Genomic DNA, 14,617 nt, shown 5'->3' on the forward strand with positions numbered 1-14,617 from the left:
ATACTGCTACATGTTGTTTACCGACTCTGAATAAAACATTAACTGACATATGCTCTACTTTTAATTACCTTTAACTATCACTTGTCTGGAATTTGCTTAGCAATTCAGGACTCACACCTGAGGTAAAAACACCTAGAAATTTACTAAAACATACATTCATCAAACAAGAAAAAAGGGGAAAAAATGAAAAATTGAAAAATCCAAGAACGGGATATCATCAAAGACAGATACTGTACAGGCTGGGAGAGAAGAGAAGTAGAGATTTTGAGCAGCTGCTGTTCTAGTGCTAATGAATGGTTCAAGTAATTTTGGGTGGCAGATATGTAGGATCTGCACTAGAATGGGGAAGCAGTACAGTTGAATATGGAAGCTAGCGAAAGAATGGGGAAGCTAGTGAAAGAATGAGGAGGCAGTGTGGTCAAATATGGGAGCTAGAGAAAGAGTGGGGGAGCTAGTTAGGTGACAACAAGTCGCGGAGATTTTCCGAAAGCCAGGAAACAGGATGGTGTGGGAAAAAGTGAGAGACTGGAGATAGGCAGAGGACAAGAAAACACGGGAAGAGGTTGTCTGAGGAGTGCAGGCAAGGGAAAGGATAAAGTGGGAAAAACAACTATAAATGAGAAGACAAGGAGTAAGAAGCCATGGTGGAAGGTGAGTGCAGAGAGAACTGACAAATGATGAAGGTGAGACAGTGTCTGGGGTAATCACGTAAGAGCCAATTAGAGCAACATAACACTGCAGGTCCAGTCAGATGTATTATCTTCGCATTTTACTCTCAACCAAGAAATCTAAACACTTTTGTCCCTATATGCATCTCCAGGGATTTTCTTAGAGTTAAAATTAAGTAAAAAGCACACTGTGGTTTTAGCTACATATACCAATACCCGCCTCTAATAAAAATCACATGACTACTTCAACCTAAAACATTTAAAGAAACCACATCCTAAATCTCAACATTTCTGTGTTACATCAGTACTTTTACATTACACCTACTACATCAATTAATGACATGCAGAAAATACCTAATAACTTAATCTGCTAAAAGACTTTTTTTAAAATGCAATTCATATACAACTCAAAAAATGATATTGTGGTGTAACAGTGGTATACATACATCTGAAACACCCACCCAGTTAAAGAATACATGTCAAAGGATGATTGCTCTGTGTCTCAAAAAGTTGGCTACAGAAATATAATAATTTACTCCTGGCTTTACATTTGCATTTAGCCTCATCTGCCATGCCAGTTCTTTACGTTCCAGCAGTGTATCAAATCACCACCACATTGACTCAAATTCACCTTATCAATATAAAATAAATTAATTAAATGTGCTATAACTAATTGCATGCTTACTAAGGGCATTTACTGATTTTTTTTTTTTTTGCTGATAATGTGTTCTTTTATTCGGTCTTTTAACTTCCTAGACATCTTCCCTACACAAAAAGCCGGACATGAAATACCTGTTGCCAGGTATACTACCCCGGTTGTTTCACAAACATATCTCCCTGGACATGCTACAGGTTTTTCATAATGAGTGACACTTACGTAGGGTCCATCATTTATATATCTAGAATATTTGCATCTGCCACACTTAACCATCCTTTTATCTTCTAATGATAACCATCCAATCCAGGGGGCACTTTACAGATACATTTTGATATTTCTACCTTTACTAAAAAAACTGTTATTGCAGAATCTCCAATTTTTTTGTTTCAGCTCACGTGTGAATACAATATTCCAAGTCTTCCTAACTACTTCCACAAACGTATAAGTGTTAGTAGCAAACGGCAAGACTAGGACTAATTTTATATCTTGCAGTGTGCTAGACTCAGAATTCTTCATGTCCATCCACTGAGATCTTAATAGTGGTACAAATCTACCTGTTCTCCCCTTACTTACTTCTTTCCTATTTCCAGGGTGTCTTGTGGATATCCTCTCTCCTTAAACATGGCCACCACAAGGTCCATTTGTTTAAGGAACCAATAATGTTCACTAATAAGTCTTGATATCTGTAACAGGCACCATCACAAGGATAGGAAGAGGGAAGTGGGAAGGAAAGACCACTTAGCGAGACAGGAAGGACAGAGGCCAAAAAAGACACAAGAGTGGACAGCACGTGTAGGAAGACTACAGTAGGGATGGGAAAAGGATAAGGTCCAGCCCAGGGGGGGAGGTAGCCAGTGGACAAAAAACAGGGTTGTTGGTTATACAAAAGGATGGAGAAAGGCTAAAGAAAAATAAATGTAATGATACAGGGTGGGGACCGAAGGAGTGGAGAGCCAGAATGTCTACAGCAAAATGGATTTTGATGACTAACTTCTCAGTCACCAAAAGGATTAAGAATCTTGGCAAGGGAGAAAAAAAAGACATAATGTTAAAGCAAATCCTGTCTCCAGGCTTACACTCCATACAAAACAGGAGTATTTACTGAAATGGTCACCAACTGGGAGGGACGGAGGTATGATGTGCTACAAAGAGGTATCAAAAACCTGTCAAACAAGAGAGGAGTACTAGCACTAAGCAGGGACAGAGAGGTAACAAAGAGACACAAGGAAGAGAATACTGGAGTTAGAACTGCCATAAGTGTCACCTGCACTAGCAGACAGTAAGTTAAAGTATAATGACTGTCTGTGGCAGTGGACAAGGAAAAAATGGTAACAAATGGTAGCAGTTTAGGAAGATATATGGAAAACCACATGTGTGCCAACAGCATGCTTAATCTTAGCCCATAAGGGACAGAAGTGCACGATGATAGACTGGAAAGTTAAGTCTCTCCAAAATATTACCTTTACAGTAAGTTGGAAGGAGTGAGGGGGTTGATATAGAAGTAGAAGGGGGAGTACATGTTCAGACAACTGACTTAGGAAAAAATGAACCAGCACCCAGTACATATAGAAAAGGGTTATATCAGAACATGGCTAGGCAGTGGATCTACTACAGGAACTGGAACACTGTTTGAGTCCCAGCAACTCACTGTCAGTTTCTTGCAAACATCTGTGCTTGTGAATGGCAAAAGGTACAAAACAGTATGGCTTGGAGGCTCTTTTCGCCAGACGCCAGTTTCTGTAAATATCAACCCTGAGAACATGACAACTCAGAAAAAGTACATGTACCAAAATGAATAAGTATCAAAGTTCCCTTGAACTTTAATAAAAAGACAAACTTTTCAGCTCTGTGAAGCTAGCTCATGAGCAGCTGGAATGCGACCAGATGAAAGACAACCTTGGGTAGCATAATTATGCAAAATATTAAGCTTAGTAGGAAGACGGGGAACTGCAAGTAGTGATGCAGGAAGGGAGTCTGGATGTTGTAGGTATCACAAAAGCATAGACCAGTGACAAAAAAGGATGGCACAATGAGGTACTCAGGGATAAACAGTTTAGAAATGGCAGAGGAGTGATGGACTGATTGACTGGCTCACTGATTTAGTTGTATTTGCTAACAGAGGTAGAGCATCAATTCACTGAGACTCAGAGTCACACAGTTAGGCAAACGGAGGCTGAGGGAATCAAACCATGGCATACATGAAGCAGCCTTTAACAGCTCATACCGTTAACCTTCTGTGGTAACTGCCAGATAAACTGTTTGGATCTGAAGCAGCAGTCCACCAAAAAAGATAGCACCAAATGTTTGGTCAGAAAGGAGGAAGAACACCACTTAAGAAAGGAAAAAAGGAGACAGGCAGTGCCATTGCCTAGGTAAATTCCATGGATGTAAAGGTAGAGTAATAGGGGGATGCTAGCGGATCCGTGTAAGGTATCAGCCTTTAGTTAGATCAAGAAATGTAAAGACACTAGAGGACAGAAACAGGAAGCAGAAACAGCGTAGGCAGAAGATGGTCATACTTATGAAAATATGCCAAGACTTAAACACAGTGAGATTCTAAGCTACAGAGTAGAGTGAGAGTGAAAACTGTGTGGCACTAAGGACCAGGAGAAGTTCAGTCAATTACTGCAGAACAGTGCCAGAAAGGGCAGAATTCTAGATATGGTTCTAAAAAAGGCACAAGGGGTCCTGTACATGCAGATGAAGGTAATATTAACCAGTAATGAACATATCGATATATGGCTGTGAATGCAAGGGGGATGTTAAGGATGCAAAGGCAATACTGAGGGTGTAGTAATTTAGGGGACTAGGTTATGCTGTGCAAGGAAACAGGGTTGAATAAGAATTAAGGCATTGAGGCAAAGTAATGGGGGACGGAAACTATGGGAAAGGGTTAAGGATGGAGTTCAAATGTTTGTGAGGCTACTGACAACTACTTGAGAAAAAGGCAAAAAGTCAAAAAGAGAAAAGGCCAGTGTGGCTAAATAGAAAAGCGAGGCTAGTTACTAGCTCAGAAGATTTGCTCTTTTGAAGCTGCCACTGATGTGCTGCTGATGTTGGAGATTACTTTGAAATTCTACATTTAAGTTTTGTATGTTTTACTTATTGTAGTTTGCTTTAGCTTAAAATTTGTTTTGCTTTACATTTGTTGTATTTTGAATTTGTTTTTATCTTGGAGTTTTAAAAGTAAGTTTTCAGGACAAGTTAGGAAAAAATATTTTCTGTTCTTTGCTCTTACTCTCTCTTATGCTATTAAACCCTTGAGGGGCCTGCTCTTTACGTACATTTGACTTTTTAAGCTCCTCCCAGTCATATCGTCTGCTCATACAAGTGAGCACTTGAAGTTCAAACTAGGAAGGCCCTCCCTCCCCTTTGACTGTTAAAATCTCATTTACTCTCTCTTTCATATCTTTCTACTGTTTAATTCACACTGCAGTACAAACTGTATTCCATTTCATTCCATCCTAATTCTGAAATCACAAATATCTGGGTAAGCCTGCAAATCACTGGAAGCCTACAAACTACATCTCAGGAATCAGTTTGGAATTAGTCCATCGGTTTTGCTCCTGGTGAGAGAAAGAGCACAGGGTCAGTAATTTCTAGCATTCTTAGACACTACCAATCCATACATCTCAACTGTCCAAATTTTCACAGAATGTCCACATTTTTACATATTATTTTTGATCTGTTTGTCATAAAACTTCTGGTTTTTTGATAAATCACTGAGGATTGAGAAATAACATATACTTGTGCTTCAGACTTCATATTCTTCAGAAAATGCATACTAATACAAACCCTGTTATTCTAGCAACTTTTTAAGTTTATAACAGAAATATTTAAAATTTGCCCCTATTTTTTGAGCCTCTGTATGCACATTATTTTAGGCTTTGTCCAGATTTCTTGCACTAAGTAGTTGAAAGGTATGTACCAGTCACTCAAAGGACCTGAAAACTGCTTCTCAGGATCCAGTTTGGGATTAGTGCTACTGTTTTACTCCTGGTGAGAGTAGGAGGGCAAAGTTATTGATTCCTGACTCTCTCTCTGATTGGGAAGTGTATGGGCCTTGCTGACTGTTCTGGTTTTGGATCACTGTGCAGCTTAGTTCTCTTGCACTGAGCTGCTGTATGTGGTATCCAGGGCAACTACAAGGAGAAAGCTTCAAGACGTCTATAGACCCATCACCAAAGAGCCAATCACCTGCTTCTTAAGGACTAGCTTGGGACTAATGCCACTGCTTTGTCTCAGGTGAGAGAAAGAGCAAAGAGATATTGATTCCAAGCTGAGTGTAGCTGCTGTGGAACTAGCACTAGTAGTAGCAAGGCAGTAGCGGTATTATTTATTTATTTATTTTACTGGGAGAGTCCGACTGAGCATAAAACCCTTTTTCAGCAGAGGCCCGGGGAGAAAAGCTGCATTGTTAGTAAACTATTTTGTTAGTAGAAAGAAAATTGTATAATACAATAAAGAAAAAAATAGTGACAGACATTCATAATGGTAAAAATATTAGAACAGAATAAACTGGTCAAGTGGGAGAACAGACCAATAATGTTGTATAACAATGCTTCTAGAAGACAGTTCTTACAGTAGTAGCAGGTAATGACATTGTATACAAGTGCAATTACGATACTTAGTCTTATATACAGGTAGCATAGCAAGCTGAAGACTTAAAATCTGGTAGATATTAACAGTTTATTTGTTTGTGTCTTTCGGCTTTTCCCGGTTAGGGGTCGTCACAATGGAACTCCGGTCCGCTAATGATTGGCAGTACATTTTTACGTGCTGGCTTGCCGGGCCTAATGCACAACCTTCACTGAAGGAACGCCCATTCACGCATGTTGCCACACTATAAGGTAGTCATACGGCTTAAATTCAATGCTCATTACATATGCAATTAAAATTTTAAAATCTGCTAGTTCTATGGTTTGGGCTACCCATGCCCAGGAGTCTATATCAGAAGACCGAATGGAAATAACAGCGAACGGCAAAACATCTAAAAGACTGGACCTCGAAGTGCTGTTTGTGAGATTGCGGTACAGTGAAGATTGGAATATCTGCCCTTTCCTCACTGTAGTGCGATCTCGGAGTTGGTATATATATATATATTTAGCGGGGTGTGTGTGTGTGTGGGGGGGGGGTGCAGCACCCCACAACAGCAAGTGCGAGGACCGGTCTTTTCCATGTTTTGCCATTCGCTGTTATTTCCATTCGGTCTTCTGATATAGACCCCATGCCCAGTACATGTACAAGTCCAGGAATTGGTGAGGTGGGCTTTAATGAGACGCTTGAAGTTTTTTTAAGCTAGTTATAGTTCTAATTTCAAGTGGTAAGGCATTCCACAGTTTAGCAATGTGGTAGGAGTATAGAGAGTCACCTGAGATATTTTTACTCCTGGTTACTTTAATTTAGAGCTTTATTAGTGGATCTTAGTGGACGGGTACTTTTATGGGGATTGAGGAGGCCTTGTAGAGCTGGTGTTTTATTGGTTTACAGTACATTTGGTGGGCAGTACAGAGTTGTATGAGAATGAGTTGGTGGGGCAGTTCTAACCAAGATAGTTGTCTTAGGGCCTTGCAATGATGGGTTCTAGGAGGACAGCTAGTGGCAAATTTAGCTATCTTATTATAGCAGGCATCTAGCTTGCTTAGGTCTGATTTGGAGAGGTTGGTAAGGATGGGTGAGGCGTATAGTAAAGTTGACAGAAGATGAGTTCTGGCTGTGGTTATTCTGGAGTTTGTGGTTAGGTAGTTTTTGCATCTGTATAAGGTACCTATTTTCTTGTGTACTTTTTTTTACAGTCTGGGTAATGTGTAAGTCGAACTTCAGATTCTGATCAATAAAAACACCCAGAAGTTGGGAGGATGGTACTGGTTCAATCAAAGTCTTATTACTGAATGTGATGTTGAAGAAAGTGGATTGGATTTTGAATTTAGTGGAGCGGAAGAGCATGAGTTTAGTTTTATTTGGGTTCAAGATTAATTGGGCATCTGCCAACCATGATTCAATAGCATTGAAGGATGTTTGGGTTAAGTTCTGTAGTTCAAGTAGAGTTGGAGCAGAACATATGACAGTGGAGTCATCTGCATACTGCATAAGGGTGGCTAGAATTGTAGCATTATGGAGATTATTTGTAAACAGGTTAAAAAGGAGGGGGCCGAGAATAGACCCTTGAGGCATGCCCATAGTCACTGGTAGTAAGGGAGAAAGAGCTTTGTTCCACCGTACAGCTTGTTGCCGATCTATGAGGTAGTTCTGAAAACAGGCTAGAATAGAGTAGCTTAGGTTCGGTTTGGACAAGGCAGTCAGCAGTTTGTTATAAGACACTGTATTGAAGGCTTTTGGTAAGTCTAAAAAGATTGCTGATATTAGCTCACCTTTATTTCTAAGTTGACTGATGGTATTAGTGAAGCTAATAAGGGTTGTGGCAGTACTATGGTAGGGCCGAAAGCTGTGCTGAGTATTTGTGAGTAATTTATTGTCTAGGAGATGGTTAAGTATTTGGGTGTGAACACACCTTTCAAGGATTTTTGATAGAGGGGATAGGATTGCTACGGGCTGATAGTTAGAAAAGTTGGTGGAGGGACCTCCTTTGTGTAGGGATATGATGTGAGCAATTTTCCAGAGAGTGGGGATGAGCTGCTTGGATATGGAATTGTTAATTAGTAGGGAAACTGGATAGGAGATGGCTTCAGCTGCTACTTTTAAGTATGCTCTGGGTAGGTTGTCGGCTGCCAGGGTTGTGGGTTTTAGCCTTAGAAAGTATTTGTGTATGTTGTGTGTTGGGACTGGATTTAAGGAGAATGTGTTATTATTATCTAGTAGAGAGGTTAGGTTAAAGTGCGATGATGGGAAGTTTTGGTTAGTAAGGATTTTGATGGAGTCAATGAAGCATTTATTAAACTGGGTAGCAATACATTCTAGGGGATTATTTGCTGTTGGTTGAGGGATCTTAGTTTGACGTGGTTGTAGTATTTTATTTAACGTGGTCCGGACTTTTTGAGGATTGTTTTGGTATTTAGCTTGTAAGCTAGTATAGTAATTATTTTTATCAAGTCTTATTTGGGTTTTGGCTTTGTTTCTTAGCTGGAGATACGTCTGGTGAGTAACTATTGATTTTTGTAGGTCCATTCGTGCCACGCTTTATCCCTTTCTTTTAGAAGTAATTTTGTCTGTTTAGTGAGCCAAAGAGAGTAATTAGATTTTGCTCATATTGTCCTGATAGAGGCCATGTTATTTAAGATATTTAAAAATGTGGTGTTAAAGTAGTCAACTGCACTGTCCAGGGATATAATTTTGAAGGGTTACCAGTTGCAGAGCTTAAGGGATGTTATGAAATCTTCAGGCCTGAAATTTTTGGTGTTGCGAATTTGGTAAGTTGATGGGATTTTTTTGTAGGATATGCCTGATGATGTATAATGTATGTTGGGAGGTGGTCACTGAGTGAATCGGGGAGGCTACCAGAACTATAGGAAAGTGTGGAGAAGTTGGTGAGAATCCAGTCAAGGATACTACTAGTTAACATTCTTGGCTAACCAATCAAGTGGCAAAATTAGTACATTTTTTGCTGAAGTTAGTTTGCTGGTTCTCTCTGGTTGGCAAAGAAGGTTCTCAGGCTATCTGTTGGCATTACTTACTTTGTTTGTGTCTTTCGGCTTTTCCCAGTTAGGGGTCGCCACAGCGGAACTCCAGTCCGCTAATGACTGGTAGATGATTTTTACGTGCTGAGTTACCAGCCCTGACGCACAACATTCAACGAAGGTACGCCCATTCACGCATGTCTCCACGCAGAAGACGCTCTAGCTGAGAATCAAACTGGACAGCGTCTTACTGTGAAGTGACAACGCTACCGCAGCACCACCACTGCGGGCTAATGTTGGCATTACTTACTACTGAGGCTAAATTTAAGTGTCTTGCTAATGGCTAGTGTGCTCCATTGGGCTTTTTGTTGCTTATATTCTGCATTAAAAATAAGGCAATTCAGTGCAATACTGCTCATTATGAAGCAGTATGGCACACTGCACTGTGAAAACATGTGTATTTAGAGGTTTAACTTTCTCTATACAGCCTACTCCCACAATTCCAACTGTACTACATAAATAGTCAGTAGCTGCACAGAGATACTGGTCTGTGCTAAGTGGCACACTGCTCTTCACATGTAGGCTTAGATCATTTGTTTTAGACAGACAGGTTTCACCTAACTGATGCAGAACCTCACAGGTGCAATTCCCTCAATAACCCACATTTGAAAACACCTGGAACCAAGGATTTGCACCTTCCTAACCAGAATGTAGTAACTGTTTCATGTTTACTGACAGCCACTTACTACTTAAATCAGCTTACTGTACATCTACATATTGGTCTTAACAAAATAAAGTAAGTGCCAAACCGTGGTTACTGACACTCTGTGCTGATACTTAACATTTTTTTCACCAGATCAGTCCATTTCACATTATATTCTTAGGCTAAACCATCTACTATCCAAAACTCCTATAATTTTACCTGATACTCAGGAATGCTGTTTTGTTCATTCTTTTGCGTGTTATGTGCAAAGTTTGTTGAGTCACTTGTTTCCTGACTTGTACCCGTAGTACTACTTTGAGATGACACATTCGAATCTTCTTCCTCAACGAGATCAATGAAGGAGTTGTCTGGTAAATGTGCTGTAACTGAACCTGAGTGTTGGTTATAATTCTGAAAAACAGTAACAGTAAATTTTCATTAGCTGCTCCTGTCATGCTTTGTGCTGTCTTAAAGTACTTCCTTACGCCTGTTTTCATGAAGTAACACTGAACACAGTTTTTGTCTACTGTTAGCACCCTCGTAAGCCAACACCATCTTGCATAAGTCTTCTAAGCCATTACTATGACCTGCGACATGCAGTGCAAGGCATACATAGCCACTTCTGTCTGCAAACCAACATTTGTACAAAGAACCAAACTGCTATTTCTGTTTGAAAATACAGACGTCCAACACTTAACAGTATAATTTGTTGGCAGTCACCTCTAGGCTCACACAAACATGTATGAAAACACACAGCACAGGAACCCACCAGTATGGAAGATGCCATCACAAGTGCACATGCGTAGTGTAAAGAAAGCAAAAAACCTAGATCCACTGCTAGGGATAACCATATATATATGGTATACACACACACACACACACACACACACACACACACACACACACACACACACACACACACACACACACAGACACACCTACCCACCCAAGTGCCCACCAACTTACTGTATAATGGTATAATGAAAGTCATAATACTGAACGCACAATCTTGAAATGTTAAAATGTTGAAAGTAGAAAATGTTGAACTCAAAATATCTACTAACAGTATACACGTACTACATATGTATAATGGGCATCCAAAACACAGCATGTAAACAAACAATGCCACTTTATTAGTGAAACTTGGAAATGAATGATAACATAGATCCAGCAAGGCGAGGTACATCAAGCTCTTTATGCAGTCATTTTGATTTCAACATTTTAATGTTTCAGTCTACTGCTATTGATTAAGTTCTCTGGAACCATATATATATATATATATATATATATATATATATATATATATATATATATATATATATATCTAGTACAGTTGTGTACCTACCATAAATGTAGATGTTTGAGTGTATTCACTGCTGCACTCATTACACTTGGGTTATCCGCCGGCAGGCTACCCACAGTCAGCCCGAGTTCCAAAGTCTTGGTCTGGCGTCGGTTGCTGTCGCCTCTTCCCTTACGTCAGTGTGCCAGGGGCATAAAAGATGCAACTGACGCCATTTTCTTCAGTTTTTCTTTCCCCAGATGTCAGGTGCCCCCAGATAGGAAGGCTGGAAAAATAAAATTATGCCAAAAATCATGCATGAACTAATATAAACGTTTCCTTCATCTACAAGCAAATACACCACACAGGTTGTACAGAGTTGAGAAGTACAGAGAAGTCCCAGCAAAGTAAAGGGGGTGGTGGGTGGATAACCTGGACTGCAACAGTGAATACACCCGAACATCTACATTTATGGTAGGTACACAACTGTACTATGTTCATCGTGTTTCACTGTTGCAGTCATTACACTTGGGTTGAATCCCAAAGCTGAGGTTGGGTGGCTGGGTCTAGATTGGATTTGGAGAGGCTACCAGGCCCTGCAGGATTGCAGTGGCAAAGCCTGCTCTGGATTTAGAGTACAGAGGCAAGTGGTAGTGCTTGGTGAAAGTGTGCACTGAGCTCCAGGTTGCAGCTTCTAAAATGTCTTTGGTTGGTACTCCTCTGAGAAAGGCTGCTGAAGTGGCTGTTGCTCTGGAAGAATGTGGCCTAATGACCTTAGGCACTGATTTGCCATGTTGTGCGTAACAGAAGCGGATGCAGTGTCCTATCCATTTTGAAATTGTCTGCTTTGTGATAGGTTTTCCTTGTGATCCTCAAGCATAGGCTACAAACAGTTGCTCAGTTTTCCTGAAAGCTTTTGTTTTGTCCAGGCAGAATCGTAGCTGTCTGTGTATATCCAAAGCGTGCAGAAGTCTCTCCCCTTTATTCTGGGGATTTGGGTCGAAAGTTGGTAAATGGATGGTTTGGTTCAGGGCCACATTGGAAACTACTTTTGGCATGAATGTTGGGTTTGTCCTGAGAGAAACCCTGTCCTGGTGAAAAATGATGAAAGGTTCCACAGCCATTAATGCCTGTAACTCTGATACTCTTATTGCTGAAGTTATTGCTAAGAGCAGAGCAGTTTTCCATGATAAGAATTTTATATCAGCTGTGCTGGCTGGTTCAAAAGGAGGCACTGTGAGTTTTTCTAAAACAAAATTGAGATCCCAAGTTGGTACTGGTGCTCTCCTTGGGGGGTCTTATGTTTTTTGCCCCTCTGAGGTACTGTCTTAGTAGAGGATGTGAAAAAATAGGAGGTTCCATATTGTAATGAGCTGAAATGATAGAGGCATGGATTTTAATTGATGAGAAAGATAGGCCTTTGTCTAGCATCTCAGTTAAGTATTGTAAAATCTGCGGTATATTTGGAACAAGTGGGTCGAGCCCTTGTGCCTGGTTCCAAGCACAGAATCTCTTCCATTTTTCTGCATAGGATTTCCTAGTGCTGGGCCTCCTGGCTTCTAAAATGACATCCATAACAGCTTTAGAGTGAGGTGCAGTCTGAGTGGCTACATTATCTACCATGCTGCCAGATTTAAGGTTCTGAGCTGACTGTGCAGAATCTGATTGTTTTGTTGAGTCAGAAGATGAGGAATTTGAGGTAAAGGCCAAGCTTGGCCCTGAGACAAGCTCTTTAGGATTGGGTACCAGTGCTGGCATGGCCAGTCTGGGGCAATCAGGATCATTTTTTGCCTTTCTTGTCTGACTTTTAGGAGCACTTTGGTAAGAAGAGGCATTGGTGGGAAGGCATAGACTGTCAGAGCTTTCCAGCTGAATGATAGAGCATCCACTTTCCATGCTTGAGAGTGATAAGTTCTTGTGCAGAATTTCTGTAGTTGGCAATTGTGAGGGGAGGCAAAAAGATCTATGTCTGGCCGTCCCCATTTCCTTGTTATCATGCTGAACACCTGTGGATTTAGTTTCCATTTCCATGAGATTTCTGCTTAGTTCGTCTGCCAGCGTACTTTTTGTTCCTGGCAGGAATTGTGCCTGCAGATGTACCTGATAGGTTAGTGCTGTGTTCCACAAGGTCATGGATTGCCTGCATAGGAGGTAGGAATGTGTGCCCCCTTGCTTGTTTATGTACCACATAACTGTGGTATTGTCCGTCTTTATTAGTAGTTGTCCTGGATGTAGTAGGTCCTTGAAAGCTGTCAGGGCATTCTGTACTGCTAGCATCTCTTTCTGATTGATGTGAAGATGCATTTGTTCCTTGGGCCACGTGCCTTGAATACATTTCCCTACCAAATGTGCCCCCCAGGCATAATCCGATGCATCCATTGTTATTGTTTGCCTGGCTGTGGGTAAGGAGAAAGGCTGTCCCTTGTTGTGATGACAGGCCTGTGACCACCATCGAAACTCCTGTTGTAGGCAGGGAATTAGAGTTATGATTGTCTCCAGGCTGTGGCAATGTTGAGTCCAAACACTTTTTTGATACCATTGTAGTTTCCTCATATGCTGTCTTACATATGGAATTAGTAGAATGCAGGATGCCATGAAGCCCAGGGCCTGCAGAATTTTTCTTGCAGGGAGCTGGGTCTTTGTTGCCATCAGTTGAAAGTATTGAGTCAGTTGCCTTTGTTTGTCTGGTGTGAGATAAGCCATCTGGGCAGTTGTATTTAAGCTTGCACCCAGGAATATTATCTCTTGAGAGGGCACTAGTTTTGATTTATTTTCGTTTACTGCGTACCCTAGGCAAATTAGTAATCTTTTTACAAATGTCAGATGCTTTAGTAGAACGTCCTTGCTCTCTGCTTGAATAAGGCAGTTGTCCAAGTAGGGATATATCTGAATTCCTTTTTGTCTGCAAAATGCAATTACTGGTGCCAGGCACTTTGTGAAGACCCTGGGCGCAGTAGATAAGCCAAAGGGCAATGCAGAGAATTGGTAATGCATTGAGCCTGGTATGAATCTGAGGTATCTTCTGCAAGTTTGTCTGATTGGGACATGCAGGTAAGCCTCCTTGAAGTCCAAAGTAACTAGCCAAGCCTTCTTGCCCAGCAAGGGTAGAAGCTGCTGTAGTGCTAACATTTTGAATTTTGGAACATCCAGGAAAGTATTTAGGATTGACAGGTCCAGCATTGGTCTCCAGGCTTTGTCCTTTATGGGTACCAAGAAAAGTCTTGAGTAAAATCCTTGCCTCTGTTCTTGCTGTGGTATTCTTTGAATAGCTCCCATGTCCATGAGAGCAGCAATTTGTTTTTGCGCCTCTGCCCATTGGTTCTGTGGCAGGTCTGGCATACCTCTTGATTTTGGAAGTGTGTGAAAGTGGAACCTGTAACCTTGAGAGACAATATTCAGTACCCATTTGTCCTGGGTGATTATGTGCCAATTTTCTGAGAAAAGTGCTAGCTTTCCCCTAGGGGTGCTGCCAAAAGGAAAGTGCTTGGCATCTGTAGAGGGAAGTCATTGGGACTGTTTCCTATAAGGTTGCGGTTTGTCTTCCCCTCCTTTGGGGGCTGGAGCACCTCATTGTTTAGGTCTGTAGGAGCCTTGGGGCTGAGATCTACCTCTTGGGCGTCTGTATCTGCCTCTTTGTAGCCTGTCTGACACTGGACAGGACCAATTTTTTGAAGGCCAGTTTCTGCTAAACCTGGGTGGTTGAACCTGTAAGAAATCCTTTACTGTCTGCAT

General features: G+C 41.0%; 1 protein-coding gene across 1 annotated transcript in view; it reads right to left on the reverse strand.

The window, feature by feature from the left end:
* Positions 1 to 14,617, reverse strand: part of LOC122817164 (DNA (cytosine-5)-methyltransferase 3B-like) — a 1,566,941-nt gene that overhangs the window by 550,501 nt on the left and 1,001,823 nt on the right. The window contains exon 6 of the mRNA XM_044090371.1: positions 9,823 to 10,014. Coding sequence (XP_043946306.1) covers positions 9,823 to 10,014 — 192 coding nt within the window. The remainder of the gene's footprint in view (positions 1 to 9,822; positions 10,015 to 14,617) is intronic.

The sequence above is a fragment of the Protopterus annectens genome, chromosome 12.part0, assembly GCF_019279795.1.
Source record: "Protopterus annectens isolate FY-2018-M chromosome 12.part0, PAN1.0, whole genome shotgun sequence".
Taxonomy (NCBI): domain Eukaryota; kingdom Metazoa; phylum Chordata; order Ceratodontiformes; family Protopteridae; genus Protopterus; species Protopterus annectens.